At 40.8% G+C, this 25371-nt stretch overlaps 1 protein-coding gene and 5 non-coding genes across 6 annotated transcripts; all 6 read right to left on the bottom strand.

Annotated features, from left to right (window-relative positions):
• Positions 1-3390: 3390 nt before the first annotated feature.
• gngt2b (guanine nucleotide binding protein (G protein), gamma transducing activity polypeptide 2b) lies at positions 3391-4982 on the bottom strand. The gene is made up of 4 exons (XM_017482986.3): positions 4893-4982; positions 4443-4531; positions 3705-3879; positions 3391-3623 (listed from the first exon to the last, which is right to left on the bottom strand). Exons 2-3 carry the CDS (start codon positions 4524-4526, stop codon positions 3754-3756), a joined length of 210 nt encoding a protein of 69 aa, XP_017338475.1. The 5' UTR covers positions 4527-4531; positions 4893-4982; the 3' UTR covers positions 3391-3623; positions 3705-3753.
• Positions 4983-14327: 9345 nt separating this feature from the next.
• trnap-cgg (transfer RNA proline (anticodon CGG)) lies at positions 14328-14399 on the bottom strand. The gene has a single exon. It is a non-coding gene; the product is annotated as a tRNA-Pro (tRNA).
• Positions 14400-15839: 1440 nt separating this feature from the next.
• Positions 15840-15911, bottom strand: trnap-agg (transfer RNA proline (anticodon AGG)). The gene has a single exon. It is a non-coding gene; the product is annotated as a tRNA-Pro (tRNA).
• Positions 15912-17373: 1462 nt separating this feature from the next.
• On the bottom strand, positions 17374-17445 carry trnap-cgg (transfer RNA proline (anticodon CGG)). Its single transcript has one exon. It is a non-coding gene; the product is annotated as a tRNA-Pro (tRNA).
• A 1440-nt stretch (positions 17446-18885) lies between these two features.
• Positions 18886-18957, bottom strand: trnap-agg (transfer RNA proline (anticodon AGG)). Its single transcript has one exon. It is a non-coding gene; the product is annotated as a tRNA-Pro (tRNA).
• Positions 18958-20419: 1462 nt separating this feature from the next.
• On the bottom strand, positions 20420-20491 carry trnap-cgg (transfer RNA proline (anticodon CGG)). Its single transcript has one exon. It is a non-coding gene; the product is annotated as a tRNA-Pro (tRNA).
• Positions 20492-25371: the final 4880 nt, after the last annotated feature.

Consider the following 25371-nt stretch of genomic DNA (forward strand, 5'->3'; position numbering starts at 1 on the left):
CTCCTCAAACGGATACTGCGAGCAGTCGATCAGGCTCTACGGGACGAACAGGCCGGGTTTAGAAGCGGTCGGTCGTGCACTGAACAAATCTTTGCTCTTCGAAACATCATTGAACAAAGCTCCGAATATCAGAAACCGCTCTTGGTCAACTTTATAGACTTTAAGAAGGCGTTTGACAGCGTCCACCGGAAATCGCTTTGGAACATCACACGGCTATATGGCATTCCACAGCGGTTTATCGCCATTTTCCAGAACTTATATCAGGATTCTAGCTGTTGCATCCGGACGGACACAGGTCATACTGCCTTTTTCACCATCGAGACTGGAGTCAGACAGGGCTGCATTCTTTCACCATTCTTTTTCCTCATGATGATGGACTTCGTCATGCGACGAGCACTAACACAGCCAGCGTCTGGAATTCCGTGGACAGGCCAGGGACGCCTGACGGACCTGGAATTCGCCGACGATATTGTGCTATTGGCGCAGAATGGGAAAGTCTTACAGGAGATGACCACTAGCCTGGAGCACGAAGCAGCCAAAGTTGGGTTACGGATGACGCCGGTGCGGATCACGGTGAGCAACCAGCTGATCGAAGAAGTCAAACAGTTCACCTACCTTGGCAGCATTGTGGCTGCGGATGGTGGGACTAACGCGGATGTCAATCGCAGAATCGGCAGAGCATTTGCAGTCTTCCAACAGCTACAACCGATTTGGGCTAGGCGAACTATCCACACCAACAGCAAACTTCGCCTGTTTAATAGCATCATCATCCCAACCGCCATCTATGCATCTGAAACTTGGAAGAGCTCGAGGGCAGTCATCCACAAGCTGAATGTGTTTCAGCAACGATGCCTGAGAAGAATACTCGGTGTATCATACCGTGATCATATTTCAAATGAAGAAATTCTAAGAAGAACAAACTCCCGCAGCCTGGCAGAAATGGTCGTAGAGCGAAGAATGCGCTTTGCAGGACACATTCTACGGATGTCTGACCACCGCCACGCAAAGATCGCGCTGCGCTGGACGCCGCCACGGGGGAAGAGAAGAGTAGGGCGGCCGCAGAATACATGGCGACAAACATTCATGGAAGATCTACGAGCGTTCGATGTCAAGTGGGAAGATGTGGAAATCGACGCTTCCGACCGAGCCCGCTGGCGAATGCTTGTTGCCCGATGCGCCCCGCTGCGCGGACGGAACTAACTAACTAATAAAAGGGATCTATTTATATTTGCACTATCCAGTGTCACCCAGATGAGGATGGGTCCCTTTTTGAGTCTGGAGCCAAGGTTTCTTCCTCATATCGTCTGAAGGACTTTTCCTTGCCACCGTCGCCTCTGGCTTGCTCATTGGGGATAAATTCATACAATAAATCTATATACTGAATTTATATAATTCTGTAAAGCTGCTTTGGGACATTGTCCTTTTTTCAAAGCACTATACAAATAAAACTGAATTGTACTGAATTAAATTGATGGATCTCCCAGTGTTCCTGGGGTAGAGTCAGGAATCACTGCAATCCTGAGCAGGATAAAATGGTTACTGAAGATGAATGAATGACCATATGATTTATGGTTTTACGGGTACAATTTTCATTAATCACCAATGAAGAACAACTTGCGCAGTGAACATACAAGTTAACTGTCATATATCAAGGAGTTAACTCTGGATTTCATTTCCCAACAGCCACTGCACCATACTACATCATTGTCACATGACCACCTGCACCTGTATCACGTTTCTGTTTAACGAGCACTATATGTATATATATATATATATATATAGCCACTGTTTGTACTGCTTCCTGCTTGACCTTTGTCCCTGTACCATGTTTTTTTTCATAGTTTATGTTTATCCTTAGCCACAGTATTTTGCCTAGTTGTCTTAGTGTCTTTGTTTTGTTGCTTCCGTATCTACCTTTGAAACGTGACATTAACATTATTTAAATTATTTGAATTTATTTATTTTTTGGAGATATGCTACCCTCTGCACATGGTGTGGTCTGTGTGTGCTATATGTAATGGCAGCTGGGAAGTGTTAAATTGAAATTTACAACAGAGTGACCCCAAAAATAACGGTCAACCATGGCCTTTGATAGTAGCTTTGTATAAGAATATTTACTATATTTGAACATTACTGATTGATACATCAGTGCACTTGTATGTTTTGATCATGTGTGTGCTGCTATTTCTTTATATTAGGGGTGTACCTCTTATTTAATTGCTCCAAATGGAAGGTAATCTGTATTCGGATTTAAACCTAAATTTGCAGCTGGAGCTCAATAACAAATCAACCAGTGAAAGAAAATTGATAAACAAAAACAGTAGTGCACATCCTATTCATTTCTATATTTGTATCCATTTATAGCACATTATATGTTTAATCTGTATAATGTATTCATATTCCGTTTCATCCCTACTATGTATTGATCATTTGTTTCATTCAGCTTAAACTGTAGGCCTAAATTTATCACAGTGCTGAAAATTCTTCAAAAAAAGGTGCTATAAGGTGCTGAAAAAAAGTTTTGTATTCACATTAGATTTCATTAATATCAACTCTTAAGAAATTCAGCCTTAGGTTAATATGTTATTGATGAACAGTAAAGAACATAAACAGGCATCAGTGAAAAGAACACACACACAGACATACAATGGAGTTTTACTGTGTTTACTCCAAAATAAAGCTATTAAAATGTATAAGTGTTTACTAGTGGTTGTTATTATTGAGATAATTCCAAGTGGAATTAGCACGTTCCGAGTATTACTATTTTGGAGGTCATGTTTTATAGTATGGTAGTATACTGCTTGGGACAAACCCCAAGAGTCAGTGAACAGTGTATGTTATGAAGCCTGATCTAGGCTCTTGGTTTCGGTGAGGTTAGGGGCTCTTACAGTAGTGTGACTTCAATACACTGAATGAGGACAATGGACTGCGACTTAATAGGATAAAATGCTTAGATCCTTAATCCTGAGATGAAGTTTGGAGAACAGGATTAAGCATTTGGACAGACAGGTTGGAAGAGTCGAGGATCGGAGTTAGTGGACCGTAGAATCGTTAACACTCTGGTCTCATTAGCATTAAGTAATATTGGGACATCTGTGAAGCTCCACACATGCAGGCTAGCATGTTTGTTTGTTTTTTAATTCAATTAATTATTAATATTTCATTACATATGTGTGTGTGTGTGTGTGTAATGATGTGATGAATTTATTTATATATTTATATATTTATATATATATATATTCAGCAAATAAGCAAGGAATCCAAGGTCACAGAATACAAATCCATCATCAGCTATAGCTACCAAAGGAGAGTAGAGTTTTGCAAATAAATAGATGTATAGTTTATATTACAGAATATAATACAAAAAATGAGAAAAGGCATTCAGTTCAGTTTAATTTTATTTATATATCACTTTTAACAATGGATATTGTCACAAAGCAGCTTTACAGATATCCAGATATACATTTAAAATTTAAAATCTTACTTTATATACACTAACATTTGTCCACGCTAAAAATACCATACCAATGTGGATATTTTTTGAAAACACAAAATGAAAAGATCCATGTAGGGGTTGAAGGGGTGTCTTGTGCTTCTACTCTTTATTTTAAAGAACGCCGAACCTAATGAGAAGGTGAGAAAATAAAATTATCTCTTTTTCCTCTCTCAGTTATTGCCTTTAAAATGTAGAAGATGGGACAGACCTGTGATGAGCCCTTTAGAAAGCCTTTTGTTAGTATTATGAAGACTTCGCTATGTAATAACACAACCTCCTTTCTCCTTAAAGGGGTTCTTGTCTTCAGGAACTCCCTTGATTAGGGGGTCCTCTGCAGACTGGGACTCGATAAAGGTGACAAGCTCAGGGGCAGTTTTAGACATCTGGAATGAAGAATTAAAGTAAAGGTGATTCAGACTCACTTGTACTCTAATGGATGAAGGAGTTATTTTTATTAAAGTGAAGATTAAGACAGGAAGTATATCAAAGGACTGGGGTGTCTTGCTCATTTTAGATAACGGTAACAGATAATTAATCCAATGTCAAGTGGGCTGATCAAAAATAATCTGTTTATAACACATCATCAAATGTTTATTTCAAATGTTTATTGGCATTTATCTGAAATGTCCATTCTGATATGGATTGATGATGTATCACCTACAAAAACAGATGAACATGGCTCCAATTCCAATTGATGGTTTTCATTTAATTGTGATTATATATCATAAATCGGGGAGAAAAATCTATATATTTTGCAAAATTGTTGCCCTAAATTTTGGAAAGACACATGATTACAGTATCATTTTTTATCTTGCTAATGAAGAATTACACATGAATCATTAACACATTTTGTCAGTAGATGAGTTAATGGCCCTGAAACATGATGGCCCTATGTTTGACACCCCAGTCCTATTTAGATGCCTGGATGGACACTGAGGTAACTCACTGCAATCCGGGGAGTGTTAACTTCTTTCTGCAGCTGCTCCAGCTCCATTTTCAGGATCTCCTTATCGGACATGTCCCGTGCCATCTCAGCTGTCGGAAGAATTTAATACAGACTCAATATAAGATAAGATCAAGTTTATTGATTGTTTGGAAATTTTTGTGTCAACTTGCTCAAGACAACGCAAATAATAATGAATAGATTTGGTTAAAATATATATATAAATATAAATTGAAAACTCAAATTTATTACTCTTTTTTCCTCAAAGAAAATATAGATTGCAGTAGCATGAGTCTTTAACAACGCATTCATTTTTAGCACCTCACTCCCAACATTAGTGATCACTGATAGCAATCAGTCATCATTTCCTGTCATATTTTAATCAAAATACTTCACAGCCTTTTCATTCTCATGCTTGCATCCATTCATTCCATTATCAGCACTTCTTCTTACCTGTTGAAATGTGGGACGCTCAACAGTCCAAGAAATCTCTCAATATCTCCTAGGATATCATCAGCACACCTGACTGAGTGGACTGAGCACTTTTTTCTCACTCCTCTCTTCTTCATTGCATGCCTAGTCTTTTTTATTTTTTGTCTTGATCCTGGTGGCCAATGATGTCATCAATCCCTGTTGATCTCATTATCACAAATCAGAGGAGGTCAGATGGCTCCGGCTTCTAAATCTGAGTGAGGACATATGAGAGAAGACGGGCAGCAAATCAGGCAACTCTGAAGGTGAAACTGATCATTGTAATCACAAATATCTCATAAATACAGCAAAAAAAATTAAAACATTACATGTACAGTCATGTAGCAATGCAATGAAGTAATAATTTCAATTAATTGTAATACAACTAGTCATTTATTTCTTTTTATTTTTTTACTTTTTTAATTTATTTATTTATTTTACATTTTATCATAAATAACTCACGATCCAAGTTCAGAATTAGTTGAGGAATAAAGGTGAAAAGGGCCAGCAGTGGATTTCTTGGATTTAAACTCAATCTTTCAATTGATAGCACAAGATGTAAATAGATAAAATACAACTGACAAAAATGACTGTCCTTAACTCTGAGCAGGTAAACACAGTGATCTACTACAAATTAAAGTCTAAGTGTCAGGTGTTAGACACAGTGCCAGTTGCAGTGAATGATTTTATTAAAAAAAATAAATACTGCCAAACAGAAACAAATCTAAATCACAAAATAAAAATCCAGAAACAGGCAAAGGGTCAGGCGGTGTACAAACAGTACAATGATCAATAAACAAGAAGGAAAACATGGGTCACAACCAGAAAAAGCAAACATGAATCAAAGGCTTGATATGTCAGATGTAGAAACAGGACTGAATGAATTCATTGCAAAGTCTTAGTGCTGTGAGTGTATATTTGTGTGTGTTGGTAATTTAGTCCAAGTGTGTGCAATCAGTAATTGGGTGAACTTGAGTATGTGAATTGGAAAATGGAGTCCATGGTGGCCATGTTGTAGGCAGAGGTGCAGAAGGTGCAGAGTTTGGCGTTGACATGACAGGACCATCAACCCCCCAGGGCCTGGTCCGAAGGAGACAGTAAACTGGAACCCCATGAAGAACAGAGGCCATCTGTCCTGGCGAGAGTTGAGTCATTTAGTGGTTCTCAGGAACTTGATGTTCTTATGATTAGTGAATATGATGAAGGGGTGGAGGGCACTCTTCAGCCAGTGACTCTATTCTTACAATGTTAGCTTGAAAGCCAGCAGCTCTCTGTTCCCCACAACATACTTATGCTATGAGTTTCTTGGATAAGAAGGTGAGTGGATGAAGTTTGGGATGTGCCCCAAATATTTGAGAGAGTATCACTCTTACCTCTATATCAGAGGCATCTGCTAAGGGTGTGGTGCAATTGGTTAGTGCATGGTACTTATACAGCAGTACAGGTGAGGTGATGCTGTGGTAATAATTAAATAATAATTAGCAGAATTGATTTAGTAGACTTATTTTTTATGGCGACATATACTCCGAAAAAAAAAGAACCATCCTCTCATTCAACTGCTTTTATTTCCAGCAAATTACTTAACATGTGTAAATATTTGTATTAACATAAAAACATTCTAAACACAACTGAGACATAAACTGAACAAGTTTCACAGACATCTGAGGAACAGAAATGGAATAATGAGTCCCTGAACAAAGGGGGGGGGGGTGTCGAGGGAGGGTAAATATTAAAAGTAACAGTCAGTATCTGGTGGCCTCCAGCTGCTTTAAGTACTACAGCGCATCTCATCCTCATGGACTGCACCAGATTTGTCAGTTCGTCAGTTCAATACAAAGGTATCTTTAGTGTCCTAAGTTATTGCAACTGTGACCTTAATTACCCAGCGCCTGTAAACTGTTCATGTCTTAAGAACTGTTTCACAGGTGCATGTGCAATAATTGTTTATGGTTTATTGAACAAGCATGAAATAACATTGTTTAAACCCTTTCCAATAAAGATCTGTAAAGATTATTTGGATTTTATAAAATTATTTTTAAAATGAAGTCAACTGAAAAAGAGATGTTTCTTTTTTTTGCTGAATATATGTTATACTAGTATAAAGAACTTTAAAAGAGTTGAATTTATGACTAGGTTTTTGTGTGACACTTAGATTATCATTATAAATGAGTGTGACACCTCCTCCTCTGCCTGTTATATGGGGCTGATGTATACAACTGTATTCAGGAGGTCTAGCTTCATTTACTGATATGCACTCATTTGGTTTAATCCCTATTTCTGTTAAACACATTATAATAAGCTCCTTATCAGTAATGGTTTCATTAATAATAAGTGCTTTAGATGTAAGAGATTTAATGTTTAACAGTCATAGCTTCAGATCAAAGTTGCTGGCTATGCATTCAGTATTATCTAATTTTATGTTAATTGGGTTACTAAAACAAACTTTCTGAATATTTCTACATTTTTGTTTAGCTTGGGGAACAGACACAGTCTCAATATTTTGGAGCCTAGGTGATGATTCAGTGCAGCTAGCAGACAGTCAGATTAGCCTGCTTGTCTGTTCCCTGGCCTTGGCTCTGGATTGTCACCGATTAACTGTGGCTGTTCTGAGACTATGTGCTATGCTGCAAGAAATGAGAACAGCACCATCCCGAGTGGGATCCCACCCTAACATGCCAGCTTTGCCCTCAAAACTACTATAATGATCTATAAATCTCAATTGGAGCAGCACCTGGACATCCAGCAGTTCAGTGACTATAACCTGCTGTGAGCTACATCGCCACGCTACATTGAGATGGGACCAGAGCATATTACTGCATCGGAATTCTAATTTACACACCTCTACAATGTTACTCTTAGTAAACACTGACTGACAAAGGCGTATATCATTAGGTCATACATGAATATCTATCTTTGAAAACCTGTGCTTTCCTAAGACCCTAAGATTACCGCCTATGTCCGGTGCCCTGGCTGCCGGTATATACCAGACTAAAGCTGCTGGAGCCCCTAAAGGCCTAGTTATTTTCTTGTGCCTTAAGATAGAGTTTCCTATAACCAGAGCTCTTTCAGGTTTCTTTGTGGGTGCTTCGCTGAGGAGAGCAAACCTGTTGGAAGCAGAGAGGAGTGGTGCTCCTTTGGGTGAGCCTTAGCGTTAGCATTAGCTTTGACGTTGTGATTATGCCACAGAGTATTCACCCATTTGCCCTGCTGTGAGGGCTTTAAATACGGCAGAACGGAAAGTGAAACAACAAATGGGAATTATAGTGCAAAATTATTGATTAAAAAGAACAGAACAGAATAATCTAAATGCTGATACAAGCAAGAAGCTCCAGGCAAACGATTAGCTTGACAATCTAGTGATCGCTCTCATTTGACCCCTTTCTTCTCCAGGCAGTTCAGTGGTACTACCCCTCTAAAGCCAAGAAGCGCTGGAGTAGTTCACCACCACTTGGATTTTGGCAGTGTTAGCTTCCATCCCTGTTTGGAGATGATCTAGAAACTTCAGCTGCTGTTCACAGGTCTTAGAATATATGATGTCATCAATGTAAACAAAGCAGATCCTTCCCCTTAGATAACTCAGCACTCACTCCATCAGTCATTGGAAGATTGCAGTGGCATTGCATAATCCATATGCCGATTTTTTTTGTTGGAATAGGCCCTTCGTGGTAATAAAGGCTGTCTTTTGTCTGCTTTCTTCCTCCTTCTCCACCTGCCAGTATCCAGATTACAAATCCAAGGTTGTGAACCAGGAGGCGCCTTCCAAAGTTTCAAGGATGTCATGTAGTATGGGCATGGTAGGCCTCTTGTAGTCTATGCAAAACCAGTAGGAGCCATCTGGTTTAGGCATTAAGACCACAGGTGAGGACCAAGGTGTTCTATTACGGCTTTCTTAAAGGGTGACACCCTGTATGCTCTGCTTTTTACCGGTACCTTGTCCAGGGTGGAAATTCAGGGCTTCACTATGGCTGTCTGGCACAACAAGTTGGAGACAAATGGCCAAGCCTCCTTCAGCTTCCTCAGCTCCTGCTAATTGTCCCACTTAGGAGCAGACTCATTGCTGGATGCAGTCCAGCATGGTCATGTTGGTTCTGGGGGTAATGTAATAATACAGAGTCACCACTGAATCTAGCTGATGTTGAGTGGAGAGACTGCCATTCACTGGTGATGAAAGAATAGATGGTAGACATGGCCTTGTGCAGAGTGCACCCTGTATTGGTTGTTAGCCAAATCAAGAATAGCTGCTGTCACTGTGATGAAGACTAACCCCAAGATAACAGGAAAAGTCAGGTGGGCATCATCCATAATGGAAGTGTCTAATGTACAGGCAGAACAACGCCATTCATGTAGGATAGGTTTCTATTGGCTCTGGAGTGATGCATTTTCCCATCTTCTATAACAAATTTTACTGGAGGTGTGAGTCGATGTTGGTCATATACTCTTCCAGTTGTCTAGACAGACTCAGCTGCATCATGGTATAAGTACGGTCTGAATCGATGAGTAGGAAGGGTGTGAGGAGTCTGGAGTCATGAGAGTGTGTGACAAACACACTTGCAAGATCTTTAGGACCTTGGCTTCCAGGTGGTTTCTTGCTACTCTTTTCTTTGGAGTTCTACACAGCAAACTTCTGCCAATAGTCCTTTGCTCCCATGCAGCTTTTTTTCTACCCTGGAGCCCACATTGACCAGCTGTCCCACTGTTATCACTGTACCTCTTAGGCAGCTGGCAACTAAGGGATTCATGTTATTAAGGATGCAGCCTTCCAGCTCCTCTTCCGTGATATCTGCCTTCCACTTCAAGCAGAGAGCGCAGTAATCATAGGTGAAATCTCTCAGCTTCTGCCCCAGCTGTTGTACCAGAGCTTATCCTCCACCTCCACCTCCCTGAGCTTATCCTCCACCTCCACTGAGTAGCCATCAGGAAGGAAAGCAGTCATGAAGACTTCTTTTAAAGACTTCCAGTCACATATTTAGATTTCTGTGCCTTCCACCAACTCAGTGCAGGTCTTCTCAACATTATGGTCAGGGTTCCCATGAGTTCAATTCTTGGTAGAGCCAACTGTCGAGGAAGTTCTCTATGAAGTTGAGGACATCCGAAATTTCAGTGAAGTCACCGAAAGAGGGGATGTTTAGGAGTATAGGAGGTCTTGCACAGAATGAGGAATCACCAGGCAAGACATGAGAGGGTAAGGTGGTAGGTGGGTATGTATGGGTTGGCTGACTATGTATGTACTACTCAGAGTTGTGGGAAGTGGAACACATGCTTGAGAGTTACCATAGTGGGATATGGGATGGTGTATATTTGTAATATGAGAGGTAGCTGCGGGTGTAGTCTAGAAAGTGTTCCACTGCCTCCAGTAAAGTGGCTTCTCTATTAAGAGTGTTGTCAACTTATTATCTATGACCTGCCTCTAGAGTTTCGACCTATGTTTTTAAGGCCAATAACTCACCCTGCACTTGTTCCAACTCTGTCTGAAGTGTTTGCATTGTACATACATCAGTAATAGGCACATTGACATCAGATTCATTATTGTCAGAGAGATACAGTGAACTAAGCATTGACATTATTGACATGGGATTGTACCAAACCACAAAGAGGCCTGCCATGAAATCCACTGCAGGATGCACAGTATTACCCTTGGCAGTCCTGTCAACAGTCTTACTATTTATATTGTGCTCAATCGTGAACTCTATTTTTTTCTTTATAACAACACACATTAAAAATAGTTCCTCTACAGGCCACCACTATGTAAAAACTCATCCATGAGAGGCACTGGTTACAATTAGTGTGGACTTTAACAGTTTGCGATGAAGAGTAATTAACAACACCAAACAAACACCAAATAAGTTCAGTAGGCACTAGTGTATTAAACAGAAAGTTAACCACCAAGTAATTACAATAATCCCCTGCCCACAGAGTCTTTTTTGCTGTGTAAAAGTCCTGTTTTAAAAGTATGTACAAATATTTTCCAGGTTATGCTCACTTCCACAAACAACCACGTCATCAGTAACAAGACAACACTTACAAGTCACATGTGGCAATAATTTCATTAATTAAACACACATATATAAAATGTGACAGTATGTGGAAGTGCTACAATGCTCTCCTGTCCAAATTCTCATCTGAATGACTTCTGCTAAGACTGCCTTCTATAAGGAAAAGCTGGAAACTTCTGCACAAGATCCCCGCAATCTCCACGACATCTTTTCTTCATTTACTTAGCCAGCTCCTCCTGTGCCATCCTGCCTAACAGCTAAAGACTTTGCCACCTTTTATAATGGGAATATTGAACAAATCTGGCAGACCTTCACTCCTACTCCAACTCCTACACTACACATTCAGGATCCCCCTTCTCTTTCACTGGCACATGTTTTCTAACCTAGCAACAGAAGAGATCCCACAAGTCATCTTGTCCTGTAATCCTACCACCTGCCCATTGGATCCAATCCCTTCTACAATGCTCCATAACATCTCACAAGACCTCTTCCACTTCATCATTACTATCATTAATTGTTTCATAAAAGCTGTTCATGTGTGAACAGCATTCAAGAATGTAAGGGTTATTTCCATCCTGAAGAAACCAATACTGAATCCCTCAGACATCAGTAACTTATGGCCAGTATCACTTCTTTTTTTTCTTTCTAATAACATTGAAATCACCATCTATAATTAACTGTACATCAGCCTAACAGACCATCAAGCCAAATTGCTTATCAGGCTGGTTTACCTCAAGGTATTTTTATTTTTGTTCATTTCCACTTCACAACCCTCATAACATGGAGAAGACTTGACATAGTAGAAAGTTCCACTTTCCTTTCCAATATGGTTCCAAGCTTAGTCCATCACACTAGCCATTTCAATTTAGTAGTATCGGTGCTTGCTACAGTTATTTTTGCTTTTGTCTTCAGAGATCAAAGTAACATGGCTGAGCACTGGTTTTATTACAAAGCTGTGGTTGTGAAAGGTGTAATGAGCAAAACTGCACAAGGACAAGCTGATTTGGGATTCCAACCTTCATGGATCTCTAATGAACAAACTACAGACTGTTCAACAGAAAGCCTGGGCTCGTCCGGGAGTTGAACCTCTCGCACCCGAAGCGAGAATCATACCACTAGACCAACGAGCCAAACTGCCCAGTGATGCTACACCATAGACCACTGGAGTTCCACTGTACCCTGCAAGTGTATGTCGCTGTCTCAATTTTAGCCTATTACCCAAAAACACTTAAAATTCAACACAGAAGAAATATTCACATCTACCTCTGAGCCCAGTTGGAGATAGAAAAAAAGACAGCAGCCATGAGTGAGAAGAAGCAAGGGTCCAGATTTATTGGTTCCGTTCCACCACACGAGATCCACACCGATGAGAATTCTCAGAGGTGATCTGATACCCTGAGCTTAAGCTCCAGTATTTATACTGTATTTACACAGTAAATAACCCATATGTTTCAAGAAGACTATGATATCAATACCAATAGGGTTAAAAAAGAGCTCATCTACCTTACTATTATGTTCTAAAAAAGGGCTATTCAACTTACCATTAGCTAAAAAAACAGGGCTTTTCGACTTACCAATAGGTTCTAAAACAGGGTATTTCAATTTACCATTAGCTTCAAAAGTGGAGAGACAAAACAATTTAGAGTCACCTTGGTCTTACTATTATCTCGCAGGGGGGGCAGCTTGACTCAGCTACCCTTATAAATGGCTCCTCATGGTTTTCTCTTAAAATTAAGGCCTTCCTTGTGAGACAAGAATCTTCACCATCTGAATTATGAGTAAGTTACATTTTTCTGTATTTCTAATTTAGAATTTATTTTCATACTTGCTCTATATCTCTATTTTATATATAGTTATACTGCTTGAAAAACGCTTTACTGTACTTCCTACTTCATAATATCATTATATTACCCTTCTACTGTCCTACATATCCTACTACTCTTTATTTTTATAAAGAGTATATATAAAGAGTACATATTTTATTATTATAAGATATTACCCTTATAATATCTTAATACTCCTTTTTATTATTCTTATAAAGTTATAATGTTATGTGTGTGTGTGTTATGTCTACATGCCCGCCCTTGACTGTGAGAGAGTGTGTGTGTGTGTTAGCACTCCTCAGCTCTTATACTTCTTTTTGACTCTTCGACTAATAAACCATAGTGTAGTACTCTTAAAGATCTTTAAAGTGTAAATCCAATTTGTCAATATCCGCCTAATACCGCTTCTGTGTGTCTAGGTGCCCATCGTCAGTCCTTCTTCTCCACTTTACTGGATCTGGATCTGGATCTCGATCTGGACACTCATTATCAGCTTGCGCATACATATCATGGTGCTACTTAACTTTCTTCGCAGCACCCCCTCTGGAAATGGAAATGTGGGGTTCCGCCCCCCCCTCTCCGATACAGAATCTGCCCTGTGAACGTGTGTATTGACGCCTCTACACAGCCAAAACCCCCCTCCAGCTTTCAGTCTGAGGAAGATGTCACCTTCTCTGACCTGGGCCCCGACCATTCTTCCCTCTTCTCACCTGCCAGTCCGCCCCACTTTCAGTGGTCCTCTCACTTCACCTTCTCTGACTATCCCATGTCCCCAGGACGCACCCCATTTTCTTCCCCCCACCGCTCTCCTCAAGATTACGCACTAACCAGTCCTGTGAATTATCAATAAAATTACATATTACTCATACTAAGTCTCCCTCATGTTTATTTCATGTCATTTTTATCCACAACAATGTCCTTACAGCTCTGCAGGTTCATGCTAATAGTTTGAGATGGTTGCACAAGACATTACTGTGAACGATGTGAACGATGATGGAAAGCTTGCTCATGGTGACTAGTATGACCAAAATGAAACTCTGTTACAGAAGGACAAGTTGAGAAACAAGCAAGCTCTTATCTTGGTTTTGCACCTTGTTAGAACTCATGAGAACCAAGCAGTCAAGCAAGAAACAAGCAGACAGCTCTTGGCGTTCGAGTAACTACATCGCGGTTGAATTGAAGGGCAATAGTTCCCTCGATTACAGAGGGACAAGTTAAAACGAAGGTAAGAGCTCATTCAGGATTTCAACCGGGGACATCTCACACACAAAGTCAAAATCAAGTCCCTCGCCCAACAAGCTAAACAGCCAATGTGGCTGTTTCAACCTTAGTCCATCACACTAGCCATTTCAATTTAGTGGTATCGGTGCCTGCTACAGTTATTTTTGCTTTTGTCTTCAGAGATCAAAGTAACATGGCTGAGCACTGGTTTTATTACAAAGCTGTGGTTGCGTGGTGAAACGGGCTTTCCCTAAACATGGGCTTCCCTGAAAGGTGTGTTGAGCAAAACTACACACGGCTGCAGAAAGACCAGCTTATTTGGGATTCTAACCTTCTTGGATCTCTCACGAACCAAGCACAGACTGTTTAACAGAACACTTGGGCTCGTCCGGGAGTTGAACCCGGGACCTCTCACACCCGAAGCGAGAATCATACCCCTAGACCAACGAGCCACACACAGCCCTGTTAGCTGTCATGCTAAACTTTTGAGGTAGTTGCACAAGATATTACTCTCATAGAATTTTCAAGTCACCTATGCTTTTTTCAGGAAATCTGTAAGGCTTTGCTGCTTTCGCTCTATTCAAACAGGGCTATAACTAATTGTTTTGGGAGATGGGAGATATCCCGAAGCAGGGTTCTTGATTCCCCAGAAAGTCGCAACAAGCTATCCCCTATCATAACCTGCAACAAAACGTTGTTTATTTAGCCACGATTTATTACCACTGCAATAATTCCATCAACTACATTCTGTTGGCTAGGGGACATCCCCAACCAGTGTTCTTTAGACTGATTTTGTCTGAATTAGGTTATTTTTTCATTCAGAAATGGACACTTCCAGGTACAAGCCAAAGAAAACAAAGGAAGCCAATATTAAGTGGTAGGAGCTCGGAACTTACGTTGTCCTCATGATTAGTGTGCAAGATGCTCCTTTCATCCTCTATTGGAACGTTGCTGAAAATGATTTCTTCTGGAATTTGCATTCCCTGAAAAGGGCCTCTGTGATAAGCAGTCAAGCATAAATGCGCTCCTTATTCGCAGTTGGATTCTTCACATCACAAGATGGTCTCGGCCAGAGTTCGAATGACTATCTTGTGAAACTTGTTTTGTGACATGGAGAGCTTGCTGGTTCTTACAGCCGAAGTTGGTACACCAAGACACTAAACTAAAGGTAGAAAGCGTGGATACCCTGAAAAGGGGCTTTTGTGATCATCAGACTAGCATCAACACAGTCCTTGATCAGAGCTGGACTGTTGACATCACAAGATGGCATTCGACTAACGATGATGGATAGCTTGCTTGTGGTGTTGGTGTCCGAGCACAACAGCCCTCAGATACAGAAGGACAAGTTGAGGAAAAAGCAAGGGCTCATCCTGGTTTGGAACCTTTCTGGAGAGAACCTCTTGAGAGCCAAGCAGCCAGATCATCATGAAGCTCGGTTGAGGTGAAGAGCAAAAATTTCCTCGATTACAGAAGGAAGAGTTAACAGCAAGGTAAGGGCTCATCAGGGATTTCAACCCGAGACATCTCTCACCCAACATTAGAATCATACCCCTAGACCAATGAGTGAAATAGTCTATCTGGCTGTTTTACCTCAAGGTACTGTTATTTTTGTTCATTTAAAGATGCACAGGTTCATACTGGTTTTATTACAAAGCTGTGATGAGGTAGAGAGTTTGCAAGTTCTCATCACCTAAGTTGGCCCTCCAAGATGCTCACCAATAGTGAGACCAAACCGGAAAGGGGTTGTCCATGAAATTGGACTTCCCTGAAAGGTGTCAGAATGAAAAGGTAGCAGGATGTGGAAGAACAAGCATAGAGAAACACATGCACCTATCTGCAAATTGAACTAAGCAGCCAAACAACCCAGAGGTAAACTATTCAACACATAGCATGGGCTCATCCGGGATTTGAACCCGGGACCTCTCGCACCCTAAGCGAGAATCATACCACTAGACCAACGAGCCAACCTGCACATGGAGCTTGCACCATAGACCACTGAGATCCACTGTACCATGAAAATGTATGTCCTTACAGTTCTGCAGGTTCATGCTAATAGTTGAGATGGTTGCACAAGATATTACTGTGAAAGATGTGAACGATGATGGAAAGCTTGCTCATGGTGACTAGTATGACCAAATGAAACTCTGTTATAGAAGGACAAGTTGAGAAACAAGCAAGCTCTCATCTTGGTTTTGCACCTTAGAACTCGTGAGAACCAAGCAGTCAAGCAAGAAACAAGCAGACAGCTCTTGGCGTTCGAGTACTACATCGCGGTTGAATTGAAGGGCAATAGTTCCCTCGATTACAGAGGGACAAGTTAAAACGAAGGTAAGAGCTCATTCAGGATTTCATCTGGGGACATCTCACACACAAAGTCAAAATCAAGTCCCTCGCCCAACAAGCTAAACAGCCAATCTGGCTGTTTCAACCTTAGTCCATCACACAAACCATTTCAATGTAGTGGTATAGGTGCCTGCTACAATTAGTTTTGTTTTTTTCAGAGATCAAAATGATATTGTTGAGCACTGGTTTAATTTCAAAGCTGTGATGACGTAGAGAGTTTGAAAGTTCTCATCACCAAAGTTGGTCCTCCAAGGTGTTAAACAATAGGGAGACTAAACCTGATAGGGGAGTCCGTGCAAATGGGCTTCCCTGAAAGGTGTCCGAGCAAAATGACAATAGGCTACAGAAGGACAGATTGACAGGAAAGCGAGTGCTGAGGTGATATGGTGAAAGAGGGGATTCCCTGAACATGGGCTTTCCTGAATGCTGTTTTGAGCAAAATGGCCCTCAGATTCAGAAGGGCATGTTCAGACAAAAGCAAGGGCTCATATAGGATTTGAACCTGGCTGGAGAGAACCTCTTGACATTAATTATGTCATGAAGCTCGGTTGAGGTGACGAGCAAAAATTTCCTCAATTACAGAATGACAAGTTAACAGCAAGGAAAGGGCTTATCAGGGATTTCAACCCTGGACCACTCTCACCCAAAATTAGAATCATACCCCTAGACCATCAAGCCAAATTGCTTATCAAGCTGGTTTACCTCAAGGTACTTTTGATTTTGTTCATTTCCACTTCACAACCCTCATAACATGGAGAAGACTTGAAATAGTAGAAAGTTCTACTTACCTTTACAGTGTGGTTACAAGCTTAGGTCATCACACTAGCCATTTCAATTTAGTGGTATCGGTGCCTGCTACAGTTATTTTTGCTTTTGTCTTCAGAGATCAAAGTAACATGGCTGAGCACTGGTTTTATTACAAAGCTGTGGTTGCGTGGTGAAACGGGCTTTCCCTAAACATGGGCTTCCCTGAAAGGTGTGTTGAGCAAAACTACACACGGCTGCAGAAAGACCAGCTTATTTGGGATTCTAACCTTCTTGGATCTCTCACGAACCAAGCACAGACTGTTTAACAGAACACTTGGGCTCGTCCGGGAGTTGAACCCGGGACCTCTCACACCCGAAGTGAGAATCATACCCCTAGACCAACGAGCCACACACAGCCCTGTTAGCTGTCATGCTAAACTTTTGAGGTAGTTGCACAAGATATTACTCTCATAGAATTTTCAAGTCACCTATGCTTTTTTCAGGAAATCTGTAAGGCTTTGCTGCTTTCGCTCTATTCAAACAGGGCTATAACTAATTGTTTTGGGAGATGGGAGATATCCCGAAGCAGGGTTCTTGATTCCCCAGAAAGTCGCAACAAGCTATCCCCTATCATAACCTGCAACAAAACGTTGTTTATTTAGCCACGATTTATTACCACTGCAATAATTCCATCAACTACATTCTGTTGGCTAGGGGACATCCCCAACCAGTGTTCTTTAGACTGATTTTGTCTGAATTAGGTTATTTTTTCATTCAGAAATGGACACTTCCAGGTACAAGCCAAAGAAAACAAAGGAAGCCAATATTAAGTGGTAGGAGCTCGGAACTTACGTTGTCCTCATGATTAGTGTGCAAGATGCTCCTTTCATCCTCTATTGGAACGTTGCTGAAAATGATTTCTTCTGGAATTTGCATTCCCTGAAAAGGGCCTCTGTGATAAGCAGTCAAGCATAAATGCGCTCCTTATTCGCAGTTGGATTCTTCACATCACAAGATGGTCTCGGCCAGAGTTCGAATGACTATCTTGTGAAACTTGTTTTGTGACATGGAGAGCTTGCTGGTTCTTACAGCCGAAGTTGGTACACCAAGACACTAAACTAAAGGTAGAAAGCGTGGATACCCTGAAAAGGGGCTTTTGTGATCATCAGACTAGCATCAACACAGTCCTTGATCAGAGCTGGACTGTTGACATCACAAGATGGCATTCGACTAACGATGATGGATAGCTTGCTTGTGGTGTTGGTGTCCGAGCACAACAGCCCTCAGATACAGAAGGACAAGTTGAGGAAAAAGCAAGGGCTCATCCTGGTTTGGAACCTTTCTGGAGAGAACCTCTTGAGAGCCAAGCAGCCAGATCATCATGAAGCTCGGTTGAGGTGAAGAGCAAAAATTTCCTCGATTACAGAAGGAAGAGTTAACAGCAAGGTAAGGGCTCATCAGGGATTTCAACCCGAGACATCTCTCACCCAACATTAGAATCATACCCCTAGACCAATGAGTGAAATAGTCTATCTGGCTGTTTTACCTCAAGGTACTGTTATTTTTGTTCATTTAAAGATGCACAGGTTCATACTGGTTTTATTACAAAGCTGTGATGAGGTAGAGAGTTTGCAAGTTCTCATCACCTAAGTTGGCCCTCCAAGATGCTCACCAATAGTGAGACCAAACCGGAAAGGGGTTGTCCATGAAATTGGACTTCCCTGAAAGGTGTCAGAATGAAAAGGTAGCAGGATGTGGAAGAACAAGCATAGAGAAACACATGCACCTATCTGCAAATTGAACTAAGCAGCCAAACAACCCAGAGGTAAACTATTCAACACATAGCATGGGCTCATCCGGGATTTGAACCCGGGACCTCTCGCACCCTAAGCGAGAATCATACCACTAGACCAACGAGCCAACCTGCACATGGAGCTTGCACCATAGACCACTGAGATCCACTGTACCATGAAAATGTATGTCCTTACAGTTCTGCAGGTTCATGCTAATAGTTGAGATGGTTGCACAAGATATTACTGTGAAAGATGTGAACGATGATGGAAAGCTTGCTCATGGTGACTAGTATGACCAAATGAAACTCTGTTATAGAAGGACAAGTTGAGAAACAAGCAAGCTCTCATCTTGGTTTTGCACCTTAGAACTCGTGAGAACCAAGCAGTCAAGCAAGAAACAAGCAGACAGCTCTTGGCGTTCGAGTACTACATCGCGGTTGAATTGAAGGGCAATAGTTCCCTCGATTACAGAGGGACAAGTTAAAACGAAGGTAAGAGCTCATTCAGGATTTCATCTGGGGACATCTCACACACAAAGTCAAAATCAAGTCCCTCGCCCAACAAGCTAAACAGCCAATCTGGCTGTTTCAACCTTAGTCCATCACACAAACCATTTCAATGTAGTGGTATAGGTGCCTGCTACAATTAGTTTTGTTTTTTTCAGAGATCAAAATGATATTGTTGAGCACTGGTTTAATTTCAAAGCTGTGATGACGTAGAGAGTTTGAAAGTTCTCATCACCAAAGTTGGTCCTCCAAGGTGTTAAACAATAGGGAGACTAAACCTGATAGGGGAGTCCGTGCAAATGGGCTTCCCTGAAAGGTGTCCGAGCAAAATGACAATAGGCTACAGAAGGACAGATTGACAGGAAAGCGAGTGCTGAGGTGATATGGTGAAAGAGGGGATTCCCTGAACATGGGCTTTCCTGAATGCTGTTTTGAGCAAAATGGCCCTCAGATTCAGAAGGGCATGTTCAGACAAAAGCAAGGGCTCATATAGGATTTGAACCTGGCTGGAGAGAACCTCTTGACATTAATTATGTCATGAAGCTCGGTTGAGGTGACGAGCAAAAATTTCCTCAATTACAGAATGACAAGTTAACAGCAAGGAAAGGGCTTATCAGGGATTTCAACCCTGGACCACTCTCACCCAAAATTAGAATCATACCCCTAGACCATCAAGCCAAATTGCTTATCAAGCTGGTTTACCTCAAGGTACTTTTGATTTTGTTCATTTCCACTTCACAACCCTCATAACATGGAGAAGACTTGAAATAGTAGAAAGTTCTACTTACCTTTACAGTGTGGTTACAAGCTTAGGTCATCACACTAGCCATTTCAATTTAGTGGTATCGGTGCCTGCTACAGTTATTTTTGCTTTTGTCTTCAGAGATCAAAGTAACATGGCTGAGCACTGGTTTTATTACAAAGCTGTGGTTGCGTGGTGAAACGGGCTTTCCCTAAACATGGGCTTCCCTGAAAGGTGTGTTGAGCAAAACTACACACGGCTGCAGAAAGACCAGCTTATTTGGGATTCTAACCTTCTTGGATCTCTCACGAACCAAGCACAGACTGTTTAACAGAACACTTGGGCTCGTCCGGGAGTTGAACCCGGGACCTCTCACACCCGAAGTGAGAATCATACCCCTAGACCAACGAGCCACACACAGCCCTGTTAGCTGTCATGCTAAACTTTTGAGGTAGTTGCACAAGATATTACTCTCATAGAATTTTCAAGTCACCTATGCTTTTTTCAGGAAATCTGTAAGGCTTTGCTGCTTTCGCTCTATTCAAACAGGGCTATAACTAATTGTTTTGGGAGATGGGAGATATCCCGAAGCAGGGTTCTTGATTCCCCAGAAAGTCGCAACAAGCTATCCCCTATCATAACCTGCAACAAAACGTTGTTTATTTAGCCACGATTTATTACCACTGCAATAATTCCATCAACTACATTCTGTTGGCTAGGGGACATCCCCAACCAGTGTTCTTTAGACTGATTTTGTCTGAATTAGGTTATTTTTTCATTCAGAAATGGACACTTCCAGGTACAATCCAAAGAAAACAAAGGAAGCCAATATTAAGCGGTAGGAACTCGGAACTTACGTTGTCCTCATGGTTAGTGTGCAAGATGCTCCTTTCATCCTCTATTGGAACGTTGCTGAAAATGATTTCTTCTGGAATTTGCATTCCCTGAAAAGGGCCTCTGTGATAAGCAGTCAAGCATAAATGCGCTCCTTATTCACAGCTGGAGTCTTCACATCACAAGATGGTCTCGGCCAGAGTTCGACTGACTATCTTGTGAAACTTGTTTTGTGACATGGAGAGCTTGCTGGTTCTTACAGCCGAAGTTGGTACACCAAGACACTAAACCAAAGGTAGAAAGCGTGGATACCCTGAAAAGGGGCTTTTGTGATCATCAGACTAGCATCAACACAGTCCTTAATCAGAGCTGGACTGTTGAAATCACAAGATGGCATTGGACTAACGATGATGTATAGCTTCCTTGTGGTACAAGACAGAGCAAAACAGCCCTCAGATACAGAAGGACAAGTTGAGGAACAAAGCAAGGGCTCAGATTGGTTTTGAACCTTTGTGGAAAGAACCTCCTGAGAGCCAAGCGGGTTTCCACAAGGCTCAGTAATTGGTCATCTTCTGTTCTCCCTCTATGCTCGATATCTTAGTGTGGCCATATACACACGTGGGTTTTCATACCACTTCTATGTGGATGACATTCAACTCATCCACTACTTCAATTCCTCAGCCACGCATGTTGCAGCTCAGATCTCAGTTTAGCTACTCTGAAGTGCTGTTCATTCCAGGTGATTCATTCCCATGTCAGAAACTTGTGATCTTCCTGGACAACTGTCAGATCTCTGTCGTTGCACACAACCTTGAGGTAACCATAGACAATCAACTGTCATTTTCTTCTTACATGCTAATCTGACAAGGTCATGCCGATTTCTTCTTTTCAATATCAAAAGGATTTGTCCACTTAAATCTACACAGGTCACTCAGGTGCTTGCTCAGAACTTCAAGGAACCTTCTGCCTCTCCTTGCTTTCTGTGGAATACTGTCGGAAGTAGTTCAGTTATTTATTTATATTTTATTACCTTCTGGAGCATGGTCAAAGACCTAGTAGAACAATTCAATGAATTGCTTGTATAATGAAGTTTTATCACCTCCTTGGTTGCATACCATGGTTGCCCAGGTTAATGCTTTGCTCATGAGATGTTTGACAAACTGAGCCACCTTAAATTGTTTGGAAACTCCTTCTTGTTCAGAGCGATACAGAATGCATTGGAGTAGGAACCCCAGACATTGAGCGAGATTATCTGCATACTTCTCAGGGTGCACAGTGAGAGGGGGAGCTGATAAAAAGGCAAAAGTTCAGGCGATGTACAAACAGGTAATCAAGGGACAAAACTATGATCAATAAACGATAAGGGAAATGGGGGTCAAAATCAGAATGAGGTAAACATGAATCAAGGGCTTGGTATGTCAGATGTGGAAACAGAGCTGAACAAAAGTACTTCACAAAGTTCTAGTGCTGTGAGAGTGCTTATATATGTGTGGTGAAGTGGGTATTGTGGTCCATGACATCCATGTTTGTAGGTGAAGGATTGTGAGAAATGGAGTCACTTGCTCAATGTAGCATTGACATGACACTAAGCTGCTTAATGATTTCATGCTCTCTATTTTACCATACTTTATAAGAAATCATGGATACATCTTCTATTAAAGTGAAAAGAATTAATGATTGACATAAATGATCAATAATTTAATTGCTAATTTATTGTCACTGAGTAACTAAGATTGCTTGAACCATATTTTCAGAAATATGAGAGCATGTACTTCAATTTATCACATTCATAGGCAACAAGCCGTGGGCATGTAGTGACTGCTACTGATGTGAATTATGGGGCTGTACTTTCTATTCTTTTTTCTACTGTCACGTAATGAGCGTAATGGAGGCTAGGACAGATGCAATTGCATATAAGAGCTTTATTAAAGAGAGACAGGCAGACAAATCCAAATTGGTAATCAAAAGCGTGGTCCAAGAACAGGTAAAAGGTCAGGCAATCGGCAAATAGGCATAAACTAGGCGTGGCAAAACACAAAATGAGAAACTAGATGCAAGATCAAAAACCATGAAACGAAACACGAAAAAAGGCTTAGCACGGTGAAGACACTCAATACTTCACAAAGGCATTGTTTGAAAACAGTCACTTTATACTGTGGAGTGAGTGTGTGAGATTGGATGCAGGTGTGCGTGATTAGAATGAAGGTGTCTTCTGGGAATTCCGGTCCATGGCGGCCATGTTTGTAGTTCGCAGTTCAGGATGGGAAATGACAACTACAAAGCACTTGGACAAAGGAATCTGATTAAATATTTATATAAATAAATCAGTACATAGAGTACATAAAGTAAGAGGAAAGCTACTGTGGGCAGTTATGAGACTGAGGAACATAAGATTAGATATGGTTACAGTTGCTATAAATTTAAGGGTTAAATTTTTTAATTTGGGTGAAATTTCATAGGCAGAAATGTTTGTGCTGTGTTGTCAATTTCAACGAAAAAAACATAAAGCAAAACAAAGGCCGAAAGGAAATCAATAAACTTTCCAATAAGATGAGATGGTTGATCTTTCAGCTTCTTGATTAAAAGACTTTTTGCTAGTTATGTGATAAGCATCACTTTGGCTTCTTGCACAACTGTATAGCTTGTGATCATAACACTATGACTGTCCTGTTATAACTAGATAATAAAAAAACAATAATTTCCCTTAGAACCTGAACTCTTGGCCTTTATATTCATATCTTAGGTGAATCTTAGGAGAACATTTGTATGAATGTTTCAATTGGATTTCAATTCAAATTTATTATTTCACAATGTTAAAAGGCTTTATAAATTCACAACAAGATTTTTATCTTGTTTAATCCTAGGACTGCCCTGTGTTTCTAATTAGCTCTGTATTTGAGCCATGGCTAAGCAGGTTGTGGCTCTCGACTCACCTTTAAGCCGTTTTCTTCAGATCTGGGTTAGGCTCATTTGTAGGCAGATTAATGATGGATATCTGGCAACAGTGACCTCAGATGGGTAGAACTACCTGACTTGAACTGATTAGAAAAATCTAGAAATCAGAATCGAAATGACTCAAGATCAACCTTGGAAATCTTGACTGTTTTGTTTTATTTTAATTGTCATATTATTTACAGTATATCCCCTGTCATGTTGAAGGGTTTTATGTACTTCTGCAAGCGGCATGTCACCAGAAGTGTAAAGCTTAGAGGATAGATCTGAGGGGGAGAAGACAGACAAAGAGCGAACTTCAAGATTCCCAAGAATCACATAGACGACTAGGTGTACCCTGCCCTGATTAGGGTTACAGGGTCACAACCGTGGATCCTGGCCTGGGGGTTGCTTCCTCAGGCAAGTATCTGATGACTAGGCCACCTTCCTAACCCAGACAGGTTCAATCCAAAATGGGGACATGGCACAATCTTATAAGCTCACCACCTGCAAGGAGTCAGGTGCAATGCCTTTTAACATTTTAGTGGCATCCAGATTTTTAAAGGATATTATCTCTGGGTAAAATCTGCTGTTGAAGAGAACAGCTTTTATGATGACTATAGGAATTCCTCCTCTTAACAAACAGAATTGAAACGCAAGGTAAATTATGGTGAGCTAATTGGGTTGATGAATTTGGCAGTCACTCTTATCCAAAGCAACTTACAACTAAGATAATCACAAGAATTAAGGCTGTTGCTGAAGGGCCAGCGCTGACATAACCTTCCGATCAGTAGTCTAGAGTCCTACCCACTGAGCCACCAATGAATAAACAGTATCACAGGAGCATCACAGACATTTTCACAGCCATTATCAGATTACAGACTAAACTAATTAGGCTTATGTCTATTTTGCATGTACAGCACATAGCTATCCATCTAACCAACTGATCAAAGCCTGACATACACTATGTAAAGAAATTTGTGCAGGACACTCGAGTTCTTCCACTCCAACCTTGGCACACCATGTCTTCATGGACTTTGCTGTGTGCATGGGGCATTGTCATGCTGGAACAGGTTTGTGCCTCTTCCAATTCCAGTGAAAGGAAACTCTAATGCTACAGCATAAAAAGACATCTTATACAATTGTGTGTTTGTGGCAACAGTTTGGGGAAGAACAACATACTGGTGTGACGCTCAAGCCTGCACATACTTTTGGCAATATATTGTAATTAATAGCAATATCTTATCTGAGAAGGCCTAGGGTATATGGACCAACAAAGGTGAAGATATCAGAAAATAAATTGTCGTGATTAGCCCAAGTTTTGTTCTTTCACCCCAGTCATTCACATGGTCTTTAATATTTAGAATCTTGAATATTAAAATCTTCAGGATCTGTAGGGGAAAGTATTTTTAAATCAGTAACATTTTAAAAAATGACCTGTTTTTTTTTTAATTATTATTTTCAGTGCAAATGCATTAAATATGTTGCTACTGACTGTTAAAAATTTTGACTTTATATATATATATAT

This window comes from Ictalurus punctatus, chromosome 13, assembly GCF_001660625.3.
Source record: "Ictalurus punctatus breed USDA103 chromosome 13, Coco_2.0, whole genome shotgun sequence".
Taxonomy (NCBI): domain Eukaryota; kingdom Metazoa; phylum Chordata; class Actinopteri; order Siluriformes; family Ictaluridae; genus Ictalurus; species Ictalurus punctatus.

Excerpts from the sequence above, each read along its gene's own strand:
- gngt2b (XM_017482986.3), bottom strand. The coding sequence starts at position 4,526 with ATGGCACGGGACATGTCCGATAAGGAGATCCTGAAAATGGAGCTGGAG. Across the intron at positions 3,880-4,442 it reads TTAACACTCCCCGGATTGCA|ATGTCTAAAACTGCCCCTGA; the intron begins GTGAGTTACCTC and ends TCTTCATTCCAG.